Source organism: Coffea arabica, chromosome 4e, assembly GCF_036785885.1.
Source record: "Coffea arabica cultivar ET-39 chromosome 4e, Coffea Arabica ET-39 HiFi, whole genome shotgun sequence".
NCBI lineage: Eukaryota > Viridiplantae > Streptophyta > Magnoliopsida > Gentianales > Rubiaceae > Coffea > Coffea arabica.
In genome coordinates this window covers 8208351-8231653 of record NC_092317.1, presented here as the reverse complement: position 1 = coordinate 8231653, position 23303 = coordinate 8208351, and the positions used below count along the sequence as shown (strand labels likewise).

Sequence of the window (23303 nt, the reverse complement as noted above, 5' to 3'; positions counted from 1 at the left end):
GCCTGAAATGGGACCAGGTCCTTTTTTTTGGACAAAAAAAATAATTAAAATTGCCCAAAATACTGAAATAGTCAAGCTCATAAAGAAAATAAAGGGCCCCACCAATTGTCTATTACCTCAATAAAGAAGTATAATCCTTCATATGACAACCCTGATCTGGCCGGTGCTAAGCTTAATTACACAGCACTAAGGCAGAATCAGATGCCGATTGCGCATTTAATTTCGGCCACGTGTCTTAGAACTTCCCTTTCAAGTCACATCAGTTTGAGGAATCAAATCTAACGTTAAATACTCAGACCCCTGCTTCTCATCCTCTGCCAACCAAAACCGTTTTCTCATTTGCCGCTTTTGCAAATTTCATCAGATTCAGAGCCCGTTTGATTTTCTTGTTCTAAAATCGCGTCCTTGTTGAAGAAGAAGAAGAAGTTGCAGATATGGGTCGTTTCTGGACCTTCCTTACCTATGTTCATTCAGCAGCTGGGTAGATTTTTATTAACCATTTTCTTCTTCTCTTCCGTCTTTCCTCTGCTTCTTGCCTATATTTCCTGTATCTGCGTGTCTTTCTCATTTTTTCTGGTTTCTGGTTTTAAATTTGCAGGCCAACAGTGATGTTGCTCTATCCTCTGTAAGTGAACTTTCATGTTCCTTACTTTTATTGTGGATTCTATTTCAAGTTCTTTAACTAGTCTCCAATTTCTATACATGTTTTTTCTTATTATTATTATTTTCTTAATTTATTTCTAACTGGGAATTTTATGGTGGATTTATTATATCAGATATGCTTCTGTAATGGCAATAGAAAGCCCTTCAAAACTAGATGACGAGCAATGGCTTGCATATTGGATCCTATATTCGTTTATCACATTGGTTGAGATACTTCTTCAACCCATCCTAGAATGGTACGTATCCACCAAAAAAAAAAAAATTTTTTTGTGACTGAATTGTTTTTTTTTTTTTTTGGTAATCATTTTTTCGGATACAAGAAAATAAAACTATTAGCATGTTTTTTTTGGGGGGGCTTTATTTTAATTGTTTGACGATTTTATGTTAGGATACCAATTTGGTACAGCGTGAAGCTTGCAATTGTAGCATGGTTGGTGCTACCTCAGTTCAGAGGGGCTGCTTTCATATATGAGAAGCTTGTGAGGGAGAGAGTGATCAAGAAATACGGGGCAATTAGCAACCATGTCCACAAGGACAAGTCTCCAAATGGCAAAAGCAAAGGCAAAAAGAAGTTTGTGGATTTCATTACTCCTAAAAAGGTGAGAATTTTTAACTCTTCTTCATTTTTTTTAAAAAATTGGTAATGGCATATTTATGCAGCTAGGCAGCATGATCCACCTAGTACCCTCCAAAAAAAAAAAAAACTAAAAAGGGCTTAGATTTATAAGTTTCACCTCTTTTTTTTTCGAATTTTTTTTGATCTAGTGGTCCTAGACCATATCAAATTTTTGAAATAGCATGTAAAAAAAGTCTTTTTTTTTGGGGATAATTTTGGTTTAGCACTATAGTAAACAAACTTTTGTTGAATCCAAAGTTGCTAATTGACTTATATGGGCTTTTGACAGAGTGAACATGAAGCTTATTGAAGGACAGGAGAATTTCCTGCCGGCCTTGTTTTCTTTCTTTCTTTTTTTTTTCCCACTGTAACACTTTCGGTTTCTTTATTATCTTCTTTTGTCTGTGTTTCAAGATCTTCTTCTTCCCTGTATAAAAAACCCTGTCTACATTGTAACTTTTGTTGTACCCGAAAAAGGCAACTTAATTACCATTAGTATGAATAACTTGTACACAGACTTTTTCAAGGAATGGGCTCCTCTTTTATCCAACAATATAATTATTAAAGGATTTTACTCTCTTTTTTTTTACTTATTATTAGCTACACTATCCGGTACAGAATTGGCATTTTTTATCCAACATGTTTGCTATTGATTTCCCTGTTTTACCTACCAATTGATCTATTGATATTCTTGTCCTGAAGAGACTATTATCCTCAGTTACAAGTGGAATTGCAATTTTGATCTTTTTAGTACATCATCATCTCCCTATTGTGGAAAGTGGGATAATGCAAAAGCAACCATCATGATCTTCAGTCTAAAGCCCAATCTTTTTTAAGCGCGTGAGCCAACCTTGGTCATGTAATGGTTTTAATCGAATTAAGCAGATTTTATAAGGATATATATACACACACACACACACATATATATATATATATATAGAAAAATTTGCCAAATTGGTTCCTAACATTTACCAAAAACACTTTTTTAGTCATTTACATATAAAATCAGCCAAAATGGTCCTTCACATTTAAATTGTGAGCCAATGTGGTCCTATTGCTCGTTTTTGCTCATTTCTCCGACTAAAAATAGCACGCCTCTCTCACGTGATCATATTTTTAGGGGCAAAACCGGAAACACATTTCATTACCTGTTAAAAGTAAAAGGTGTGGACAACCACCAAAATACACATTTCACCTTTGGCCCTCAAAGTTTCAAGAAACCTGAATTGCATCCCCGAATGGTGGCGAAAATTATTTTGTAATTCTCCTGTATAAGTTATGTGCTTGATGAATCCATAGATCTGGTTCTTGTTTACTTATATCCGAAAGTCCTAACCTTTCCATTCTGAGTGAGAGTCTAACAAGTCCAGGACATTTGTGCAACATCGATCCCACGAATCCAATTTGGGCCTTAGCTGGAACCCTAAGCCTCAGCTCCTCCGCCGCCCGCCAAAGCCGCTTACTAGTGTCCCTCCATCCTTTGCAAACCCTGGCCACCGACAACAGTGTTGGAGGCGGGAGCCTCCTCAACACCTCCCACAGACAACTCATCGGCAGCTTCCTGGACCTGGCAAGATCCGATTCGGGGCTCCAGCTCGAGAAGCTCCTTCTCGTTCTCCTGGTGCTCTTCCTCATCCTTTCCCTCGTCTTGCGAGTCCCTCGCATCAATATCATCGTCGAAGAAGATAACTCGCCGGAGGTTGGAGAAATGCTGGCGATGAGGAGGGGGAAGGGGAGGACGGACAGTGGAGAGAGGAGAAGGGATAGTGAAGGAGGAGGTGGCTGAGTCAGTTGAGGGCGTGGCGGTGGGATGCAATTTAGGGTTTCTTGAAACTTTGAGGGCCAAAGGTGAAATGTGTATTTTGGTGGTTGTCCACACCTTTTACTTTTAACAGGTAATGAAATGTGTTTCCGGTTTTGCCCCTAAAAATATGATCACGTGAGAGAGGCGTGTTATTTTTAGTCGGAGAAATGAGCAAAAACGAGCAATAGGACCACATTGGCTCACAATTTAAATGTGAAGGACCATTTTGGCTGATTTTATATGTAAAGGACTAAAAAAGTGTTTTTGGTAAATGTTAGGGACCAATTTGGCAAATTTCCCTATATATATATATCTATCTTTGTTTGAGTTAAAAGGATATCCACACTGACTAAGATACCTAGAATAATGTACAACAGACCGACCAACCAAAAAAAAAAAAAAGGTGGGTAGACTTGCCACAGTTGTCTTTTGTTGATGAGAAGCCCCATCTTTAATGGATATTCCAAACTTAAGATATGCTCATGGCTCTGTTCCCATTACAGATGCAAACAACTATTTTTCGCGAACACTTCCATCATCTTTTTTTAGTTCAAGTGAAACTCTAAATCGTATAAGATGAGAAGTGGAAAAGGGAAAAATTTATGAGTTAAATAAAAAATTTCACATTCAGCTGATTAATGTTTATATCAGTTAAGTTGCATGGCAATGATCCAATTTGAGGTTACGATAACTTATAAAGAAATACTTTTAACACAAGTATTTTTAAACTTAAATTAATCTTTCCTACACTGACAGTGTATATACTATCAGTGTTGGACAAATGATAATTATACAAAATTTGAACTTGAAATTCAACTTTTACACACATGTCATGAATCAAACGGTGATAGTGTATACACTGTCATGAGCAAAATTCTAAAAACTAATGCAGCTTCTATGACATCACAATACGCACCTTCTATGACATCACAATAATTTCAATTAGATGTAATTGGTTCGGAAAACCTAATTTGTGACTGATTCGGTCATATGCACCTCACGTGACTTTATGAAGTGACCGAATATTAAAAAAAATTAGTAATTGATATATCCAAAGAAATAAATATATGAAGTAATCTAACCATTGGGATCAGCCCAATGGTCAGAGGAGGGTTTTTAGAATTTTTCTTGATTTGAAGAAGGATTCTTGATTCGAATCTATACTTGACAATTAGAAGTGAGAAGGGTGTAAGGAGGGACGAAAGGGTTCAAAAAAAAAAAAAAAAGCAAAGTAATCTAGACGTGACATGATTTTTCATAAATGAATTTGTCAAAGATTTGAGCGACAAACTCATTGTCCCAATGCTAGAAGTGATAAGAAAACATCTGAATCAATTTTTTTGGTTGTCAAACAAGCAATTAGGTGGTTTCAATTGTTGGCGGGTTATTCTCCAACTAGAAGATGACAAGTTGGCTTCTTCATTTACATACTTGGGAAAATTGTCAAATTGGTTCCTCGCATTTTAAAAAAAAAAAAAAAAAAGAATTTTGGCCCCTTACATTAAAAATCAGCCACATTAGTCCTTAACATATAAATTATCTGCCTGATTAGTCCTAAATCTCATCTCCACTCACTTATTCGGTTAAAAACCACATGTCCTGTCACGTGCCCATAATTTTTAGGGCAAAAATGGACACACTTCATTCCCTTTGTTTTAAAAAAAAATGGCCACCAAATCTAAACACTCTTTCTCCCCCTTCTCGATTTTCATCTACCAAAAGCCTAATTACAAGCCACCAAACCCAAACAAGAACGCAATTCTCCCATCTTACAAATGAAACTAAAACCTCCACTAGGTTGATGTTTTCAAATGAATCAAGAAGCAAGAATTCCTCGATGCTTTAAAGTACAAAATCCTTTATTTTACCCATGAGAATTCGTTGAATTTTTTTTTTTTTTTTTTTGGGGATAAAAGGTCAAAACAGGAATGTGGCTTAATGAGTTTATAGTTTATAGTTTATACCTTCCTGCTATGTAGGGAATACCACTTGACAAATTAGCTAAAACATCCCCTGTAAACAAGGGATAATCTCAGTCATACTTTTACATCCATGTCAATTACTAATCATTGTGGAGAATCATGTGAGGTACATAAGATCAAATTATCCACAAATTGGGATGTCAGACCCAGTTACACTTCAATTGAAAATATTGCTATATTATAGGGGATGGATTAGTGTAGTATCCACTTTTTAAATTATAATCTCCTTTCTAATAAAAAAAAAAAGTCCAGCTTGGCCCGTGGAAAGTTGCTTAGGTACAAGTTTTTTTAGAAATAGGAAAGAAATGAAATTTAAAAAATCATGAGAAAAAAAGGAAAATCTGAAGTCGAAAATCTTAAACATTAATCACTAGACCATGACCTGCTCCGCGATTATTTACAGGTTTGAATGCATGAACCCAAATGGAGCTATATAGTTGGCGCTGACTCATTTGGTAGGACTGCAAGAGTTGCAAGATACATCCCATCCAAGCAGGCTTCCTAGCGGGGTAGCGAAGGATAAGATAAGGTTTTTTTTTTTTTTTTCCCCTCTTAGATTTGCCAAGTTCGAAACTTCTTTCATACGTAGAAGCCACTTTTATCAAATCTGTTTAGGTGTTCCTTTGAGTATTTGACATTATGAGGAACCTCGAAAGATTCATGGGACAAGAAAGTAATGACAGAAAAGATAAAAGGAACCATTAAAATGGCAACTTGATTAGGGTATTGGAAGAATGGTGAAATTGAACTGGAAGTTGGGATCAAATTCAGCAAAACAGAAGTCGCCACCATATTCAGAAGGAGTAGCTGGAATGCTAACAGCAGTACTGGAAAAGTAGAGCAAAACACAACTAATTCGTGAAAGCCTTTTAAAATGGATGCTCAGTAGGCACTCGTAGGTGCATTTAGTTTGTAGTAAAATTACCTTACGAACATGCTCATGTTTATTATTTCATACTTGATTTAAATACTTCCCTATTAAATTCTTACATTTCAAAAAATTAAGCACTTGAACTACTTTTTGGAATAGACAAACCAATTTGGAAATTTAGATTAGGAGTTCCATATTATCTTTACAATAACAAAGCCTGTGTAGATAGTTAATTTGATGTTAATTTTGTGTGTTTTCAAATTTATCCTTATCTCTATTATCTATTAATCTTTATCTATACAATATATAAAGGGAGAGTGTCACTATATAATGTAAACGTACAGTATCATTCTTTAAAATTTCTAATATACTCTTAATTATAAGGACAAATTTGTTTCAATTGCATATAGTTATTGGAATCAAAAGATAGTTATCAACTAACTACAACCTTCTCATACTAACTTCCAATCCCCACATATTCTTCTCTACTTCCATCATCTTCGTTTCATGTATGATTATCTACATTATAATGGAATTGGATCCACGAAATCCATAAAAAAATAAATTTCAAAGAGATAATTGTGATAAATATATTTTTTTGTTAATTGTACATACGTTAGGTTGTGCCTTAAACACTAGTACATGTTATGCTGTGGATAGCAAGTTGAAAATTTTCCGCCTGATGTACTCCCGTTGTATTTTATTTTTAATCTTACTTCTCAGCTACAGGGTCGATAAATTTGTTACACATTCAAGATTCTTAATTTCGTCTTGCCATTTTTATTTGCAAGTGCACTTCTTTTATTCCTCAATTATGATTGTACCTGGACAGTTTTGAATACAAAATTAACAACACTGTAAAAGTTACTGCTGTAAAATATGGTTAAAAAAAAAGAAAATACTTATATTAACTCTTGGTGTTTTACCAGGGATCTTGTCTTCCAACCGTTGGATTTGGGTATTCGACTAATATCCGTTGGATTTTACAGAAATTAAGAATCACACTAAGATTCCGATTCTTGGTCAACCATTGCCTAGTCTTGCTATAACTCTGTATCCAGTTCACGGAACAGATACTCCCCACTTTCCAGTACTTGAAGATTTCTCCCAGAAAGCAGAAAGGTATCCATCTTTTCTCTCAATCTTTTTTGTGTCTGTAAGTTTTGTACCCCCGAATTTTATTTTGTAAATTAACTAATCATGGTATCTTCTTTCTGGGCTTTCTTTTTTGCTCCCTTTAATTGTTTTGTGCGAATTGTAGTTGGTTTGGAAAAAGGGTTATGTCCATTTATGGGTTTTAACTGGGGATAAAGTTTAATTTCTTGCAGAATTTTGGGTTTTAAAGGGAAAAATGGAATATGAAGAATTCTTGTAGAATTTTGGTTGTGATTTTTTCCCCCAGAATTCGGTTGACGATGTTTATGTTTGTCTATGGTATTGAAACTATTGCAGGCAGGGAAGGGAACCTGGAAATTTTGAGAAAAGATGGCAGTGACCATGAAACAGATGTCACTGATAATAGCAACACTGGGAGCGTTGTCCTTCATATTCGGGGTGGTTGCTGAAAACAAGAAGGTTTGTAAAAATTGAAGCTTCTTGTTGATCCCTTCAATCGATTCTTTGTTGGCATTCTGTTTTGCATAGCATTATGTTTTAAGGTAATAAAGATCCTATGTTTTAAGGTTATAGTGTCTTACTGGAGTAATTGGTGTCTGTCGCAAACGAGAACGGATTGTATACTTTTTTTTTTTTTTTTGGAATTTTGATCCTTTCTGTTTTCTGGGCATTGGGTGCGGTTGAGTGGGGTTACTTGCTTCATGGCCATAAGTGGTCTTTGGGACAACGATTCTTTCATTGGTTATAGAGTTATAGTGGCTCACTTTCTAGTCAGTGAATTAGAAAACTGATAAAGAGTTCTGCCTTCTATGTCCTGAACTTCATTTGTTTTGCCAACTATAGAGAAGAATAATAAAAAAAAAAACTTCACTTTGATTTATTCTTTGCCATTCTTGATTGGCCTGTCTATGCTTGGTCTTTGTGACACTAGCATTTCCGTTGAGGAATTAACAAGGGACATAGTTAGGTGTTGGGCATTGACGTTGATTGAAGAGTAAGTGGAATTTTTGAGGTGTGTGGGAGAGAAGGACAATGGTAGAAGAAAGAAATTAATGAAAGAAGTGGAAACATGAAGAGTAGCGGCATTGGGAGAGGAATGTGATGGCTGTTAAAAGGGGAGGGATGAGTGGTTAAGAAAGACTAGAAGATCAAAGAGTCAGAAAGTGATTTGTAAGTTACTGGGGAAATATTGGAAAAGATCAAACAGTTATTTTGAGAAAACATGTTTAGATAATTACTGATATAAAAGTAAGCATTAGGTATTAGGCTATTATATGAGTTAATGTCCAGTGTTGTCTTGAGCATCTTTGAAACATACATGCACATGCATGATTAGCTCTTCTGATTCATCCCTTTAACTGTCTGACTTTCTGCTGACACGTGGTCCATTGTACAATGTGTGATGTGACAATGTGCAAATTAGATTGCAAGTAGTAAAAGGTTGTGAATTTCTTATTATCCTTTACTTTTTTATGATATGGAAATCACACTAATGACATTGTTATTCATATATACTGATATTGTTACTTGTGTGTCTATCCTCCTAATACTTTTTAATTGAACCTTTTATTTCCATCTTAATGTCTGATCTCTTTTACTGATTATATACTTTTTTGGCATGTTGGAAATTGCAGCCAGCATCTGGTACTGCAGTGACGATGAAAGATATTGTCATTTGCAATTATCCAAAAGATCCGACCGTAGCCCTTGGCATTTGTTCAATTGTGTTTCTGGTCGCTGCTAGTGTGGCTGGATACCTGTCCTTGTTTTATCCTTACCGAGGCAAGTCTGTTCCCCAGGCTGCTTTGTTCCGGAACACTGGCTTCTCTGTCTTTTTCAATATTGCTTTGTAAGTATTTCTCTCTGCTTCTATCATCTGTGGAATTTCTTTCTAGATTTATGTTGAAAGACTGCTAAGCTGTTTTCTCTTAGTTTTGCTTCAACAACACTTTTCTCCCTTCTAAACTAGTGGTGCCGCATGCTCCTCTGCCTCTTGCCTGGCTGATTTTATGCTGTGGATGCAAATTTTATGCTGTTACTATTACTGCAATATTAGTTGTTTACTGATGAAGTAGCTTATCAAACCAGTGACTGATGTATGACTTAAAATGTTTAATTTGCATTCTAACATTGTTCCTGTGACCAAGGAAGTAAAAAGCTTACTTTTATTAAAAAAAAAAAAAAAGAGGGAAAGCACCAGGAGACATTATTCAATGAATAATTAATTGAAGATTGATGTGGGAAGAAAACATTATTAGGATTATGGCTCAAAATGTAGAAAACTTGACAAAGAGTTTAAATTCTGAGAGACCACGGCAGGTCAGGGGTGGTTGTGGACTGATATGTAAGAGCCCTTGGTGAAAGCTGGGATAAAAATACTTGATGAAGCCATGGTAGGTTGGACAAGAAAACTTATGAATTTAGTATCTTAGATTGAATCGACAATTGGACTTGCTGATATCGGTCACTTGAACAACGGCAGAGGTTTCTATCTCCCATTTGCTTAATTTTTCTCCCCAACTCTTCTTGTCATATCAGTTACCCTTTCACTTTATAATTGTAATTCTTTTTGTCTTTTGAACTGGCTTTGTTGAATGAAGGGGCTTGACTGGATTAGCTCTAGCAATGCTGTTGTGGCCAACTATCACAGAACAACTGCACCTGAGCCATAAGGTTCATCACAATCTGCAAACAGATTGTCCCACTGCCAAGACTGGTCTTCTTGGTGGAGGAGCCTTTCTGTCTCTTGATTCAGCTCTTTTCTGGTTGGTCTCCCTGATGCTAGCGGACAATGCTCGGGAGGACTACTTTGATGAGACAGATGTTAAGGGTGAGCGCGTCACCAGTCAAGGCGATGATTATGAGCCAGATAACCTGGTCAAGGGCAGTGTTTAGCATTGATTCTGCCATCAAAGACTCTGTCTTCAGCATTCTTCTGTTTCTTCTATTTGTTAATGTGGATATGTGCAAACATTATGCAAGGTTGGAGAAAATTAAATTTTATTCTATGAATTTGCTGACTGTTAACATTTGTTATCTTCTATCATTTTTTTCCCCTTCTGGTGCTGTTGTGTTTGTGCTCTGTTGTTTTGTTTACTATCCGTGTTCAGGACTCTCATATTTATTCAGACGTTTCTGTTTTAAATTTATTGAGACTTTTCGATAACGTCTTTGCTTATATAGGATCAGGGAAAAGATTCAAACAGAAGTCAGTTGGGGTCATAGTTGACCAGTATAACAAAACATGAAAATTTATTTATAATTTCAAACAATGTTGATAAAAAGTACTTAGTACTTTTGAACCTAAACAAGCGAAAATTTTAAACTTGGTTGCAAAATTTTGAACTACCAGATGAATTTGCCACATTCCCAATCCAAAAAACCTATAAAATTCCCCCTTTATGCCTAAAATTTTACATCGTACACTGGATTCACACATGCAGAAAGAAGACATCTGCACAGTACCTTTTTGGAGGAATTCATTCATGGTGCCTGTTTTGAGGTGGTACCGAGCAAGATTACCCGAATTACCTTAATTTCCAACTAAGTAATGGATGAACTAATGGAACATGTACATAGAAATCATGGTGCATTAACCATATATCTTCCAATCTTTAGAATTTGCCAGTAACATATTTGGCCTAATTAGTCGGGAGAACAAACATGAAACATCTTATTGATCAAACATCCTAGTCCAGATTTTCGTCATACCAATAGCTAGATAAAAGCTCAAGTTGATGTGTCACAAGAGGGTTCAAGTTCCATGAGTTTTTGAGTTTAGTCCAATTATAATTTTTTCCAATTCTCTTTGTTTGGGGAAACTGGGGTGGGAGAAAGATCAAAGACTTGGTCCCAAAAAAAAAGGGTTAAATGTAAAAAAAAAAAAACCCTCACAAATTATATACCTAGTTGCAGTTTACCCCCTCCACTATAATAAGAGGCATTTTGCTCCCTTGAATTACATGTTTGGACAACGCTACCTTTATTATCTTAAATTTTTTCTTTTTTCTCTTATTCTTTTTTTTCCCTTTTCTCCCATTTCTTTTTCCTTTTATTTTCTTTTTCCCCACTTCTCTCATGGAACTAGCCAATGTTTCCCTTCAACGCTAAAAGACTTACATCAAAATTTTTAATATTTTTTGAACTGCTTTTTTAATTCATTTATTTGTTAAATTCATTCTTAATAATTCATCATAAACTCTTTGTTATTAAAAAAATATATGTAGCTTATATCGTAAAGTGCATTAATCCAGTAATTCAACAATTTAAGTAACTATAAACCAATTAGAGTTTACAATTACTCAACTATTTATAACAAAAGTAACTTATTATATATCACGTAAGAAAGAAAAGTTAACAATTGTTATTTGAAGTGAAATAAAAAGATAAGAATAAACAACAATAGTAATTCATTTTTTATTTGTTATTAATACTATTAATAATTGATTAATCAATATCTCTATTTTGTTCTTATATATTTGAATAGTTCAATTTCTTAAATGATATTGACTTCAACATTTGGAAAAAAAAAGTCTTCTATACCATAGAATTCTTTTATAAAGTCTTGACATGAGAAATTAAGAAATAAACAAGTTTTGAGTAATCTAGTATATTGATTTAAACAATGCTTAAAGAAAATAAAGAGGAAGAATCTAAAAAGAAAATGATAGGGAATAAAGAAAAATAACAATGCTTAAGATAAGAGGGGTAGATTTGTCCAACTATATCATGAAAGAGGACAAAATGCCTATAAAAATAGTTTATGGGGTAAATTGCAATAAGGTATATAGTTCATGGGGGGTTTTTGCATTTAGCCCAAAAAAAATTCTGTCGCCACCGGCCTAGAATCTATCAGATTCATGCATCATGAAGTAGTTCGTTAATTACTCTATGCATATCAGATTAGGAGGTGAAGTTAGTAGGTGACGAAAAGTTTGATGAATGTTCACTTCCGTATAAGTTTATATGACAACCAACAGTCAAGAATGAAGAATCCTTTCTGCTTCCACTAAAAATTTTCATGGACTTTTCGTAGACATAAATCAACCAATGAAGTAGCAGTAGTATGTAGAATAATGATACACAGTGCAAAATTCGATATCGAAATAAATTCTAACATAGACGGATACGTAGAATTTGAATCTGTTAACATGCTAATATCTTTGCGTCTCTGCAGGTAGTTAACATGCATGGTGTTAACTTTGTGTGTTTTCAAATTAACTATTATTTCTAACCCTTATCTCTATTACCCATTAAATATCTTTTATCACTTTTTAACTTTCATTTTTATTCTCACAAAAAACTAAATTTTATCCTAACTATCCAATTATATATAACCAACATATATATAATTTTTGTTACAACTACTAATAGGTTTAAATATCCAAACTTTTTATAAGACAACTATCAATTGACATAACTACCAAGATAACTATCAATTCATTAGAAAAAATTCATAAAAATTAATTTATTCTTAAATTGCACACACACTCGGGTGCCTTTAGCACGAGTACACATAAAACCTGGGCAATAGGAATATATGTAGAGTTTCGGTATACATTTACCCCTAAGTTTTAGTCCCTTATATGTTATTAGCAATGTTTTTAAATTCGGGCCGGAAAGTGAACTGGAAAACTTTTCGGTTCACGGTTCAATCGGTTCGATCCGGTTCAAAGGTTTAATATGTTTTTATTCATTTTAGTATTAAGAATTTTGAGTACAAAAAATATTGGGTCCGTTTGGATTAGCTGTTTTTGGGGTTGTTTTTCAAAAACAGCACTGTAGCATTTCGTTTTTCAAATACAAGTCCGTTTGGATTAGTTGTTTTTGGGGTTGTTTTTCAAAAACTATATGAAAAACTTTTACTGTAGATTTTTTTGGATTATTTTTAGAGGTATTTTTAAAACATATTTTTGAGTATTTTTATAATTTTTTATTTTTATATTTATATACATTTATGCATTTATAATACATTTATAAATACTTATAAATAAATATATTTATATAAAAATATATAAATGCATTATATTATATATAATACATAATATAAATATATTTATAAATGTATAAATTATAAATGAATATTATATAAATGTTTATTATAATTTAAAATTTAAAATTTTTATATATTTATATTTATATACATTTATGCATTTATAATATATTTATAAATAAATATATTTATATATTTAAATAAATATATAAATGTATTATATTATATATAATACATAATATAAATATATTTATAAATGTATAACTGTATATTATTATAAATTATAAATTATAATAAATATCATATAAATGTATAATTTATAACTTATAATTTATATATTTTTATATTTTTATACATTTATGCATTTATAATACATTTATAAATATTTATAAATGAATATATTTATATATTTATATAAAAATATATAAATGTATTATATTATATATAATAGATAATTTAAATATATTAATAAATGTATAAATGTATATTATTATAAATGTGTATAAATTATAAATGAATATTATATAAATGTATAAATTAATATATTATAAATATTTATTAATATTATGTATAAATGTATGAATATAATTAATATAAATGTATTAATATTATGTATAAATGTATAATTAATATTATGTATATTATTATAAATGTATAAATGTATTATATTATATATAATACATAATATAATGTATTTTATAAATATACATATATATATTATGTATAAATGTATAATATATAAAATATATATTATGTATATATTAAATATATAATATATAATATACAATATTTATATAAATGTATAGTTACATATTTATATTATATATAATTTATATAATATATAATATTTATATAAATATATTATAAATGTATACAAATATATTTTATATAAAATAAAATATTTATAAAATGTATAAATAAATATATAAATATATAATATTAATTAATATTAATATAATTTATATATAATATACATAATTGAAATATACATATTATATATATTAATATCTATTATAAAACAAAATTGCATAAATATATTTATAAATTTATATATATATAAATAAATGTATTTATATAAAATATAATATTTATTTCAATTGATATAATATATAATATTATACATAATTGGAATAAATATATTTAAATTAATATAATATATATATCCTATATTTAATTGAAATAAACATATTAAATATGTATTTGGAGTTGTTTTTGATATATTGTTTGGATATGTGTTTTTGAAATTGTTTTTGAAATACACATTTACTGTAGCATTTGGAATGTGAAAAACAGTTTTTCAAAAACAGTCCCAAAAACAAGAATCCAAACGGACCCATTTATTTTAGAAAATTAATACTTAATAAAAATCGGTTGAACCTCCCGATTTTTACCGGTTCAACCGATTTTTGACCGATTTAATTAATTTTGGAGGTTTTTAATTGAATCGGACCGGAGGCATGACCGGTTCGCGGTTCAACCGACCGGTCCGGTCCGATTTTCAAAAACATTGGTTATTAGTGAAGACTTCTAACAAAACCTCATGCACTCCTATGTTGAATATGTTCTGGAAGTTCTTTCAGTTCTTTTCTTGGCTCTTAACTAAAAGCTTTTCAACTACATATATTGCTCATTGTTTTTGCTTTTCAGTTGATCCACAAAAATGGCAAGTAGGACACCAAGGGAGCACGTAGCAGAGATACGGAGGGCAAAGTTTCTTTATTGGAGGAGAACCCAACCCACTGACCGAGGATCTTCATCAGGCCGTCAAGAATCTGTCCGCTGAGCTCTATGCCAATGACATTCATTTTCTCATGGAATTTATTCATGTTTTTGACTAACTTTCACTTTGGTACCGCCTTGTTTCATCCTAGTACAAACATGCTAAATCACCAAGAACGATTATATTATCCGGGATAAGAGAAGAGTTCTAGAGTTCTGTGCTTAAATAGTTCAGTCATTACGGTTTTTGGTTCAAGGTGAATGAGATGAACACAAATTCTACTGAACTCTCGCAAATAGAAAATTTAAAATTTAAAATTTAATTTGATTCAATTTTGATGCATCCAAATTTGACAGTACATACATGATATATATATATATATATGCATACACTTTTAGTTGATAGTATATACATTATCTCTGTAAAAACTTATCATGATTAGATGTATGACACCTCTAAAAAAATTAAATTTTAAAGTTTAATTTAAATTAATTATGACGCATCCAAATTTGACAGCATATACACGATATATAAGCATACACTTGTAATTTAAGGCCAAAGCTTTATTAACAAGAAGGTTTTTCTTGCACAAATAATCTTGCTTGGATTGTGATTTTCACAAAAAATTGTTACATTTTTTATAATTATCTTTTTATCTAACATTTACTAAATCGCTATATTACATTTTTTCTATTCAAATTCTTAAAAATAACAATCCAAATGACAACGGAGAGCAAAGACTTAGAAAGAGTTGATTGACTCGTAAGACCGTCCGCTTTCTTCTTCTTTTCCGACCATGTACCACATGTCTTTTTGAAAACATGAACGTGAATAGAGAGCTAAAGACTTGAAGAGTCAAAGGACGGACTCTTCGTAGACTCTCCACTTTCTTCTTCTTTTCTCACTCCAAAAAGGAAGACGTACTATTATTTAAAGAAGACATGAATACAGACCTAAGACTTAAGAGTTAAGGACTGACTCTTAATAGACTCTTCACTTTCTTTTTCTTTTCTAACTCCAAAAACGAAGAGGTAATATTGCAGTCCGAGAGAGTAGAAGAAAAAGCGAAGATTTTCCGCGCTACTACTGGCGGAGAAGACGGTGGTGAAGTAGGAAGAAAAGGAGAGAAAAAAAGGCGGGTTTGAAGGTCAAAAAATTTTCTGGGTTTTTGTTGGAGTTGTTAGTAAAGACTTCTAATACAAAAGCTCATGCATGTCTCTTCCAATCATAATTCAACTACATAATTTGCTCGTTGTTTTAGCTTTTCAGGTGATTGTCGATCGACTGTAAAAATGGCTAGTAGGACACCAAGGGAGCACATAGAAGAGATACGGAGGACAAAGTTTTCTATTGGAGGAGAACCCAACCCACTCACTGAGGATCTTCATCAGGCTGTAAAGAATCTGTCTGCTGAGCTTTATGCCAAAGATATTCATTTTCTCATGGAACTCATTCAGGTTTTTGACTAACTTTGACTTCGATACAGCTTTTTTTTTCATTTCTTCTTTTGTTTTCAAATGGATTCTTATAATATGTTTGTACCACAAAGATTAAAGAATTGAATGTAAATTTGTCCTAATTGCAAAACAATATAGACGACCCACTTGTAAACTTGTAGACAAGTTTACTTCTTGTTTTTTGGAAACAGAAAATACATTCAACCATTAATTGGTTGGACACATAATTCAAATTGCTTTAAATGGTAGAGATAAATTGAACGGATGATAGAGCAATAAGTTGAATTTGCAGAATGCAGAGGATAATGTGTATGAAGAAGGAGTAGAGCCATCCCTGGAGTTTGTTATAACCTCGAAGGACATAACAGCTACTGGAGCATCAGCTACACTCTTGATATTCAACAATGAGAAAGGTTTTTCCCCAAAGAACATTGAATCAATTTGTAGTGTTGGCCGCTCCACCAAGAAAGGGAACCGTAAAAGTGGTTACATTGGCGAGAAAGGTAAACTTAACTTCAGTAGTTTCATGCTGACATCTGTAGAATTCAATTGATTCAAATTGTTTACTAGTTTGCTGTTACAGTTGTGTTGTTTATTTCACTTCAGCTAATGTTTGTCATGAAGACTGGCAACGTGATTATTTCAGTCAAATTGATTTGTGTTAATGTTAAGTTTCACTAGATTTCCAAGAACGATTATATTATCCTTGACCATTAGGCAATCTGGATAAGAGAAAATTACTAGGCTCAGAGATCAAGTACTTAGATAGTTCAAAGCAAATAGATAATTTTGATCAATCATGAAAGCTCTCTGGTTCGTTTACCATCCAATTGATGAAAATTAATCTAAGGAATATACAGACTAGGTCATGATCAATTTGAAATTCGAGCCTGTTTCCAAATATTTTTCTAACGTTATCTTGATATCCTTCTTTTTCGCATAGTTCACATTCAGATTTTACTTTAGGGGAAGTCGCTTAATTTAGTTCCATGAACTTTAATCCAAGTCTTTAGGCTTGACGCCCTTGTAAATCTGGCTGCAGATAAAAATACTGTAAATATTGTAGAAATTCTTCTATCATAATTCTTAAGTTGTTTGATTGGCATTATCTTTTTATTTTATTTTATTTTATATATGTATTTGTTGTCACTGAAGTAGTATGGTTTAAAACTTCTGTCAGGGATTGGCTTCAAGAGTGTATTTCTGATCACCGCACAACCCTACATATTCAGCAACGGTTACCAAATACGATTTAGTGAAGACCCTTGCGTGCACTGTAATGTTGGCTATGTTGTCCCAGAATGGGTTGACGAAAATCCTTCTCTTCCTGTCCTACGACAAATATATGGCTCTCCAACTAATCTCCCAACGACAGTGATTGTGCTGCCTCTTAAGCCTGACAAGGTGGAACCTGTAAAGCGGCAGCTTTCAAGCATTCATCCAGAAGTTCTTCTGTTTCTTTCAAAGATAAAGAAGCTGTCTGTCAGGGAAGACAACAAGGATCCGACGCGCAATACTGTCAGTGCCATTTCTATTTCAAGTGAAACCGATTTTGTCACAAGGAAGAACATTGATGCCCAATCTTATATGCTCCACCTTTCTGCAGCTGAGAAAGGTGATGCTGTTGCAGAATGTAGTTACTATATATGGAAGCAGAGGTTTCCTGTCATAGAGGAGTGTAGAGTAGAAAGAAGAATGGATGTAGATGATTTGGTTATTATGTTGGCTTTACCGATTGGCGAGCGTATTCACAGAGGAACTAGCTCTCCGGGGATCTATGCTTTCCTTCCTACAGAGATGGTCACAAATTTCCCATTCATAATACAGGCGGATTTTGTTCTATCATCTTCCAGGGAAAGCATCCGTTTGGATAATGCTTGGAACCAAGGGATTCTTAACTGTGTGCCTTCAGCTTTTGTTAATGCATTCACTTCTCTTGTAAAATCAAGTGAAAATGCCCCAGTTTCTAGTTTGCCTCCTATGTTCAGATTTTTACCCGTAAATGCTTCTCCATTTACGAATCTTAATTCCGTGAGAGCCAGTATTCAAAAGAAGTTGATGGATGAAAATATTATCCCATGCGAGTTGTACTCAGAACAGAAGATTTTCCAGAAACCAGGTGAAGTGAGCAGGCTTATGCCTGCTTTCTGGGAATTGTTAAGAAAGGGAAAGAAGCAAGGAGTGAGCTTGTCCAATATTTCAACTCATGGAAGACACATTTTATGTTCTTCATTTGATGAAAAGAAGTACGATGAAGTATTAACTTTTCTGGGATTGAAATATGTAGATGATGAATGGTATGCTAAATGTATAGGAAGTTCTAATTTTGTATCGGGAGTGTCAGAGAATCTTTACTTGGATTTTCTCTTGTTCCTTGCTGAGAATTGGGGCTCCTTTGCAAGTACAAGTTTCACGAATATTCCACTTCTCAAGTATGTTCGTGGTGATGGAGTTGTGTGCTTGTGCAGCATCAATTACTCATTAGGCCATCCTTCCATGTTGCTACTGTCTAGTGAGTCCCGTCATATCTCTTGGCTGATTGATTGGAGCAAGGAATTCCGATGTGCAGGAAATCAATTTTTCTTGCCGAAATCCATGCAAGATTTAATTTGGTCCTATTGTATGGGGAAAACAATATTAGATTGGCTTGTAAATCAAGTCAAAGTTGGTTCTGTAAATGTGAACGACTATGCAAGTCTCCTCAGTAAGTCACTTAATGGAAACCCAAACTCTGTTGTCATCTATGCCCACTTCCTTTACCACTCTTTGGCAAGAAATTTTTTATCGAAAGGAGAAGTTGATCGACTTTGTTTTTCGATGCCACTAGTTGATAATTATGGGCAAGTGACCACTGGCATTGGAAGCATTCTTGTCCCAGCAAAGGGAAGCAGATGGTTACAACTGATTGGTTCAAATCCATGGAGAAAAGAAGGCTACATTGAGCTAGGAGAGGAATATTTGCATCCAGGCTATCATGCTGGTCTTTACAGCTCTGAAAAGGAGTTTGCAGAATTTCTTAATGTTCATCTTGGAGCATCAGATATACCTGATATACCTCCTCCAGATGCTGCAATTCCTAGTGTTTATTCCATGCTTACCAAGCAAAATGCATTCTTGCTACTGGATTGGGTTCATACTTTGCAAAGGAAGCAGATTAACATCCCAGCTGAGTTCTTGACAAGCATGAAGGAGGGTAATTGGGTAAGAGTTTCTTTGGGTGGCAGTGCTGGATGTGGACCTCCATCACAATCATTCTTGCTTTCGGCATCATCAGCGAGTAATCTGCAAAATGCACCAATCTTAGTTGATATTCCAATAATTGATCAGAAATTCTATGGTGATAGGATTAATAACTATGTGGGAGAGTTGAGGATACTCGGTGTCAAGTTTGAATTTCAAGAAGCCTGTCAATATATTGGCAACCATCTTATGTCCCGAGTAGCTGCATCAAATTTAACCAGAGCCGAGGTTCTTTCAATACTAAAGTTCATCGAGTTTTTGGGTGATAGAATGCTTCCTGTTGACAATTTCTTTGCCAGTATTAAAGGAAAAAGATGGCTGCGGACTTCCCAAGGCTACAAGAAGCCTGAAGAGTCTGTCCTCTTCAATGAGGACTGGAAAGCTGCATCGAAGACCAGTAACATTCCATTCCTTGATCAGGATTTCTACGGGAAGGAGATTCTTTCTTTCAAACCAGAACTGAAGCTACTTGGTGTGGTTTGTTGCTTCAATAAATGTTACATGGATGTATACATTGACAACTTCAAGGCTCCAGCAGCCTGGAACTCACTTTCTGCTGAAGCTTTTCTTTTCATTCTCGAATGTTTAGGAATGTGGAATTCGTCTGAAAAACTTGTGGCGGCACTTAAGCATAACAAATGTTTGAAGACAAACATGGGATTCAAATCTCCAGCTGAATGTTACTTGTTTGATCCTCAATGGGGTTTTCTTCTGCAGGTTTTTAATAGTTTTCCTATTATCGATGAAACTTTCTACAGGAGCAGAATCTCGTCTTTCAAAATGGAGTTAAACATGATAGGGGTGCACGTTCAATTTGAAGAAGCAGCTGGGGCATTTGCGAAGTTCTTTAAGCAGCAGGCATCACTGCGCTCGATAAGCAAGGATACTGTGCTTTCCCTTTTATCGTGCTATAGAAAACTAAATGCACCTGGTGTCCTGTTTCCTTCTGATGTGAAGAAATGCTTCAATGAAGAAAAATGGTTGAGGACTAAACACGGTGATTATAGATCCCCAAAAGATTGTATCCTATATGGAACAGACTGGGAACCAATTTCTGAAATTGCTGTTTTGCCTTTTATTGATGACCTCGGTTATCACTCCAGAAAGGCCATTCATAAGTATAAATTTGAGCTCCAAGAACTAGGAGTGGTGGTTGAACTGAGGAATGGTGCAAAATTTGTAACTGCTGGGCTTCGATTACCTGATGATCCAAGCAGCATAACACCTGCAGCTGCATATTCATTGTTGGAGTGCCTAAAGAATTTACAGAGAGAGCCGAATGAGCGTGTACTTGATGCCTTTGCATGTAAAGTTGACGAAAGATGGTTAAAGACAACTGCAGGCTACAGATATTCAAAGGAGTGCTTGTTGTTTGGTTCTAAATGGAAATCTATCTTACAGCAGGAAGATGGCCCATTCATTGATGAAAACTTCTATGGCTCCAATATTGCGTCTTACAAAAAGCAGCTCTGTGCATTGGGTGTTATTACTGATATCAACAGTGGGTGCCCATTGATGGCCAATTTTCTTGATTTTCATACAGAGTTTAAGGCCATCACTCGAATCTATGAATACCTGTACAGATTCGACTGGAAGCCAAGCGATGAAGGAAGCAAGAGGATATGGATTCCTAGTGACAATAGCACTGGAGAATGGGTGAGCCCTGAAAAGTGTGTTCTTCACGACACACTAGGCCTCTTTGGTTCTCAGTTGTATGTCTTGGAGAAGCACTATCAAAAGGATATTCTGAGCTTTTTCAGCAGTGCTTTTGGAGTTAAAGCTAATCCTTCCCTTGATGATTACTGCAAGTTGTGGAAGATATGGGTAGACAGCAACCGCGAATTATCAAATGCTGATTGTTGTGCTTTTTGGGGCTTTGTTATAAAGCACTGGAATTCACGGACTAAGGAACTTCTGTCAGAAGAGTTGTCCAAAATCCCTGTTTTCACAGGTTCTGATAGTACTTTATTGTTTGACAAACACGAAGTTTTTATTGCAGATGATCTGTTTCTGAAAGATCATTTTGGGCAGCTATCTTCTTGTCCTCTATTTGTCTGGTTTCCTCAGCCAAGCTTGCAATATTTGCCCAGGGGAAAGTTGCTCGAGATATATGCCCAAATTGGTGTGCGCACTCTCTCTGAATCTGTTGAAAAGAAGTTGCTTTCATTGCATGGATTTCATTTCAAGCAAGTCAATCCCAAGGAAATCTTTATTGGCAGAGGACTCTCCAAACTAATCCTTGGCTTTCTTGCTAGTCCTTCACTTGGACTCGAAGCAGAGAAAAGGCATGAAGCTCTTAAATGCCTCTTGAATATCACTGTTCTTGTGACACCTGAGCCTATCAATGTGGGTTACAAGTTATTGCTTTCTTCTGGGGAGTTCCTGTATGTGGAAGCAAGCCGAATGATACGCTGGGAGAGAGAAGATTCAAAGTTCTTTCTGCAAAAGTTTGACAAATCAGGCAGTCGCAGAAAGATGCTCGAGTACGCTACACATTTTGCTGAAGTTCTTTCTGAGGGAATTTTTCAGGGATTTTGGGAAAAAGAAGATCATATCTATCAGCTGGCAGAATTGATCAAGTTAGGTTTCATGATGGAGTTTGATGAGGCAGCCATTGATTTCTTGATGAAGACCAAGAACTTGGAGATATTCTTGGAGGACGAAGAGTTCCTCTCATCTGCTTTTTCACGTCACTAGGTAAAGTTTGAACCTCTGTACTAGTTCCAAGGTTTTTATTTCCTTAACTAACCAAAGTGTTCAAGCTGATATATTCTTGTATCAATGTGAAACTCCTGTTGCATTATCTGAATTCCTCTCCCAGTTCCCATCTACCCCCCGCCCCCAAAAAAAAAAAAATTTGCTCTTTGGAATCTATGAAGCCTATGGCCTGTCACAAACAAAAAGAGGAAACAAGTGAATTTTATGAATTTTACCTTCCCATCTTTTTCCTTAATGGGAATTCAACTAAAACCACTGCTACATGACTGAGAAACACCTGATTTGTACTTGTATAAATGTCTTGTTGGAGAGATCACCATGTATGTTTGAACATTGGGGATCAGTTTTCAAAAAATCAGATCGTGAATTCTTTTTGTTTCCTTCTACATTGTTCATAGGAATAGATTTCAATGAATGATAAATATATTTCCTGAGACCGTCTTTCTTTTAAATGATTTGTTGATTGTCTTTCCTACGGCCTCTTTTTTACAGGTACAATCACTTCAAGGTCTTGACTTCTGATATGGCCCTGGATTGATATGCAAGGGACTGTTGGCAACTCCCTATATTATCCATGTTATTAATCATCTTTATTTTCATACTGCTATATATGATAGGTTTATAAGTGAAAAGCAACCTGAAAACTATGCTGTTCTGGTTTAGAAAATTGTTGAAGCATTTTTCGTTCATGATCAATATATTGTCAAGGATGCATGGCTACTCACTGGAAATCTTAAGCCTATTAGTTTGCAACACTCGCACATGAAATCAAGTCCTTTCGGTATATTTCGTTTCTAATAGGATGGTAGTTTTGAGTTGCTGTTGTTTTTATTCAGGGTGGGTCAATTCTGTTTCATCCTAAATATGAATTTAACCAAGTTTGCCCCTTGAAATGATGATGATTTCCAGAAATAGCCGAACTCTTGGGATCCTTACACCAAAATATGTAAAACTCTCATCCCAAGCATCCAAAGAATTGTTGCCCATGACTTTAATTGGTAACTGGCAATTGCTTTCAAATTTCAATAGGCCAAGTTTTTTTTTTCTTTGTTTAGTAGTCAAAAAGAATGAAAAAATCCACAAAAGATCACGTAATTAAGCCACCCTTTGCCACAAATCCACCA

The 23303-nt window shown here is 34.3% G+C and overlaps 3 protein-coding genes across 5 annotated transcripts; all 3 read left to right on the top strand.

Moving 5' to 3' along the window:
* The first annotated feature begins 203 nt into the window (after positions 1-203).
* LOC113740563 (HVA22-like protein e) lies at positions 204-1848 on the top strand. The gene is made up of 5 exons (XM_027268109.2): positions 204-481; positions 599-625; positions 777-899; positions 1052-1262; positions 1569-1848. The coding sequence occupies exons 1-5, from the start codon at positions 435-437 to the stop codon at positions 1587-1589; spliced, it is 429 nt and encodes a 142-aa protein (XP_027123910.1). The 5' UTR covers positions 204-434; the 3' UTR covers positions 1590-1848.
* A 5070-nt stretch (positions 1849-6918) lies between these two features.
* Positions 6919-10083, top strand: LOC113741160 (uncharacterized). The gene is made up of 4 exons (XM_027268638.2): positions 6919-7058; positions 7389-7511; positions 8687-8901; positions 9653-10083. The coding sequence occupies exons 2-4, from the start codon at positions 7422-7424 to the stop codon at positions 9945-9947; spliced, it is 600 nt and encodes a 199-aa protein (XP_027124439.1). The 5' UTR covers positions 6919-7058; positions 7389-7421; the 3' UTR covers positions 9948-10083.
* A 5488-nt stretch (positions 10084-15571) lies between these two features.
* LOC113741522 (uncharacterized) lies at positions 15572-22910 on the top strand. 3 transcript variants are annotated; one of them, XM_027269051.2, is made up of 5 exons: positions 15572-15911; positions 16034-16221; positions 16514-16724; positions 17402-22158; positions 22672-22910. In XM_027269051.2, exons 2-4 carry the CDS (start codon positions 16057-16059, stop codon positions 22156-22158), a joined length of 5133 nt encoding a protein of 1710 aa, XP_027124852.1. In that variant the 5' UTR covers positions 15572-15911; positions 16034-16056; the 3' UTR covers positions 22672-22910. The 3 variants fall into 3 exon arrangements, with proteins under 3 accessions (XP_027124852.1, XP_071903593.1, XP_027124853.1); XM_072047492.1 differs by having other exon boundaries at positions 15646-15943; positions 16026-16221; XM_027269052.2 differs by having other exon boundaries at positions 15774-15911; positions 16026-16221.
* The last annotated feature ends 393 nt before the right edge of the window (positions 22911-23303 follow it).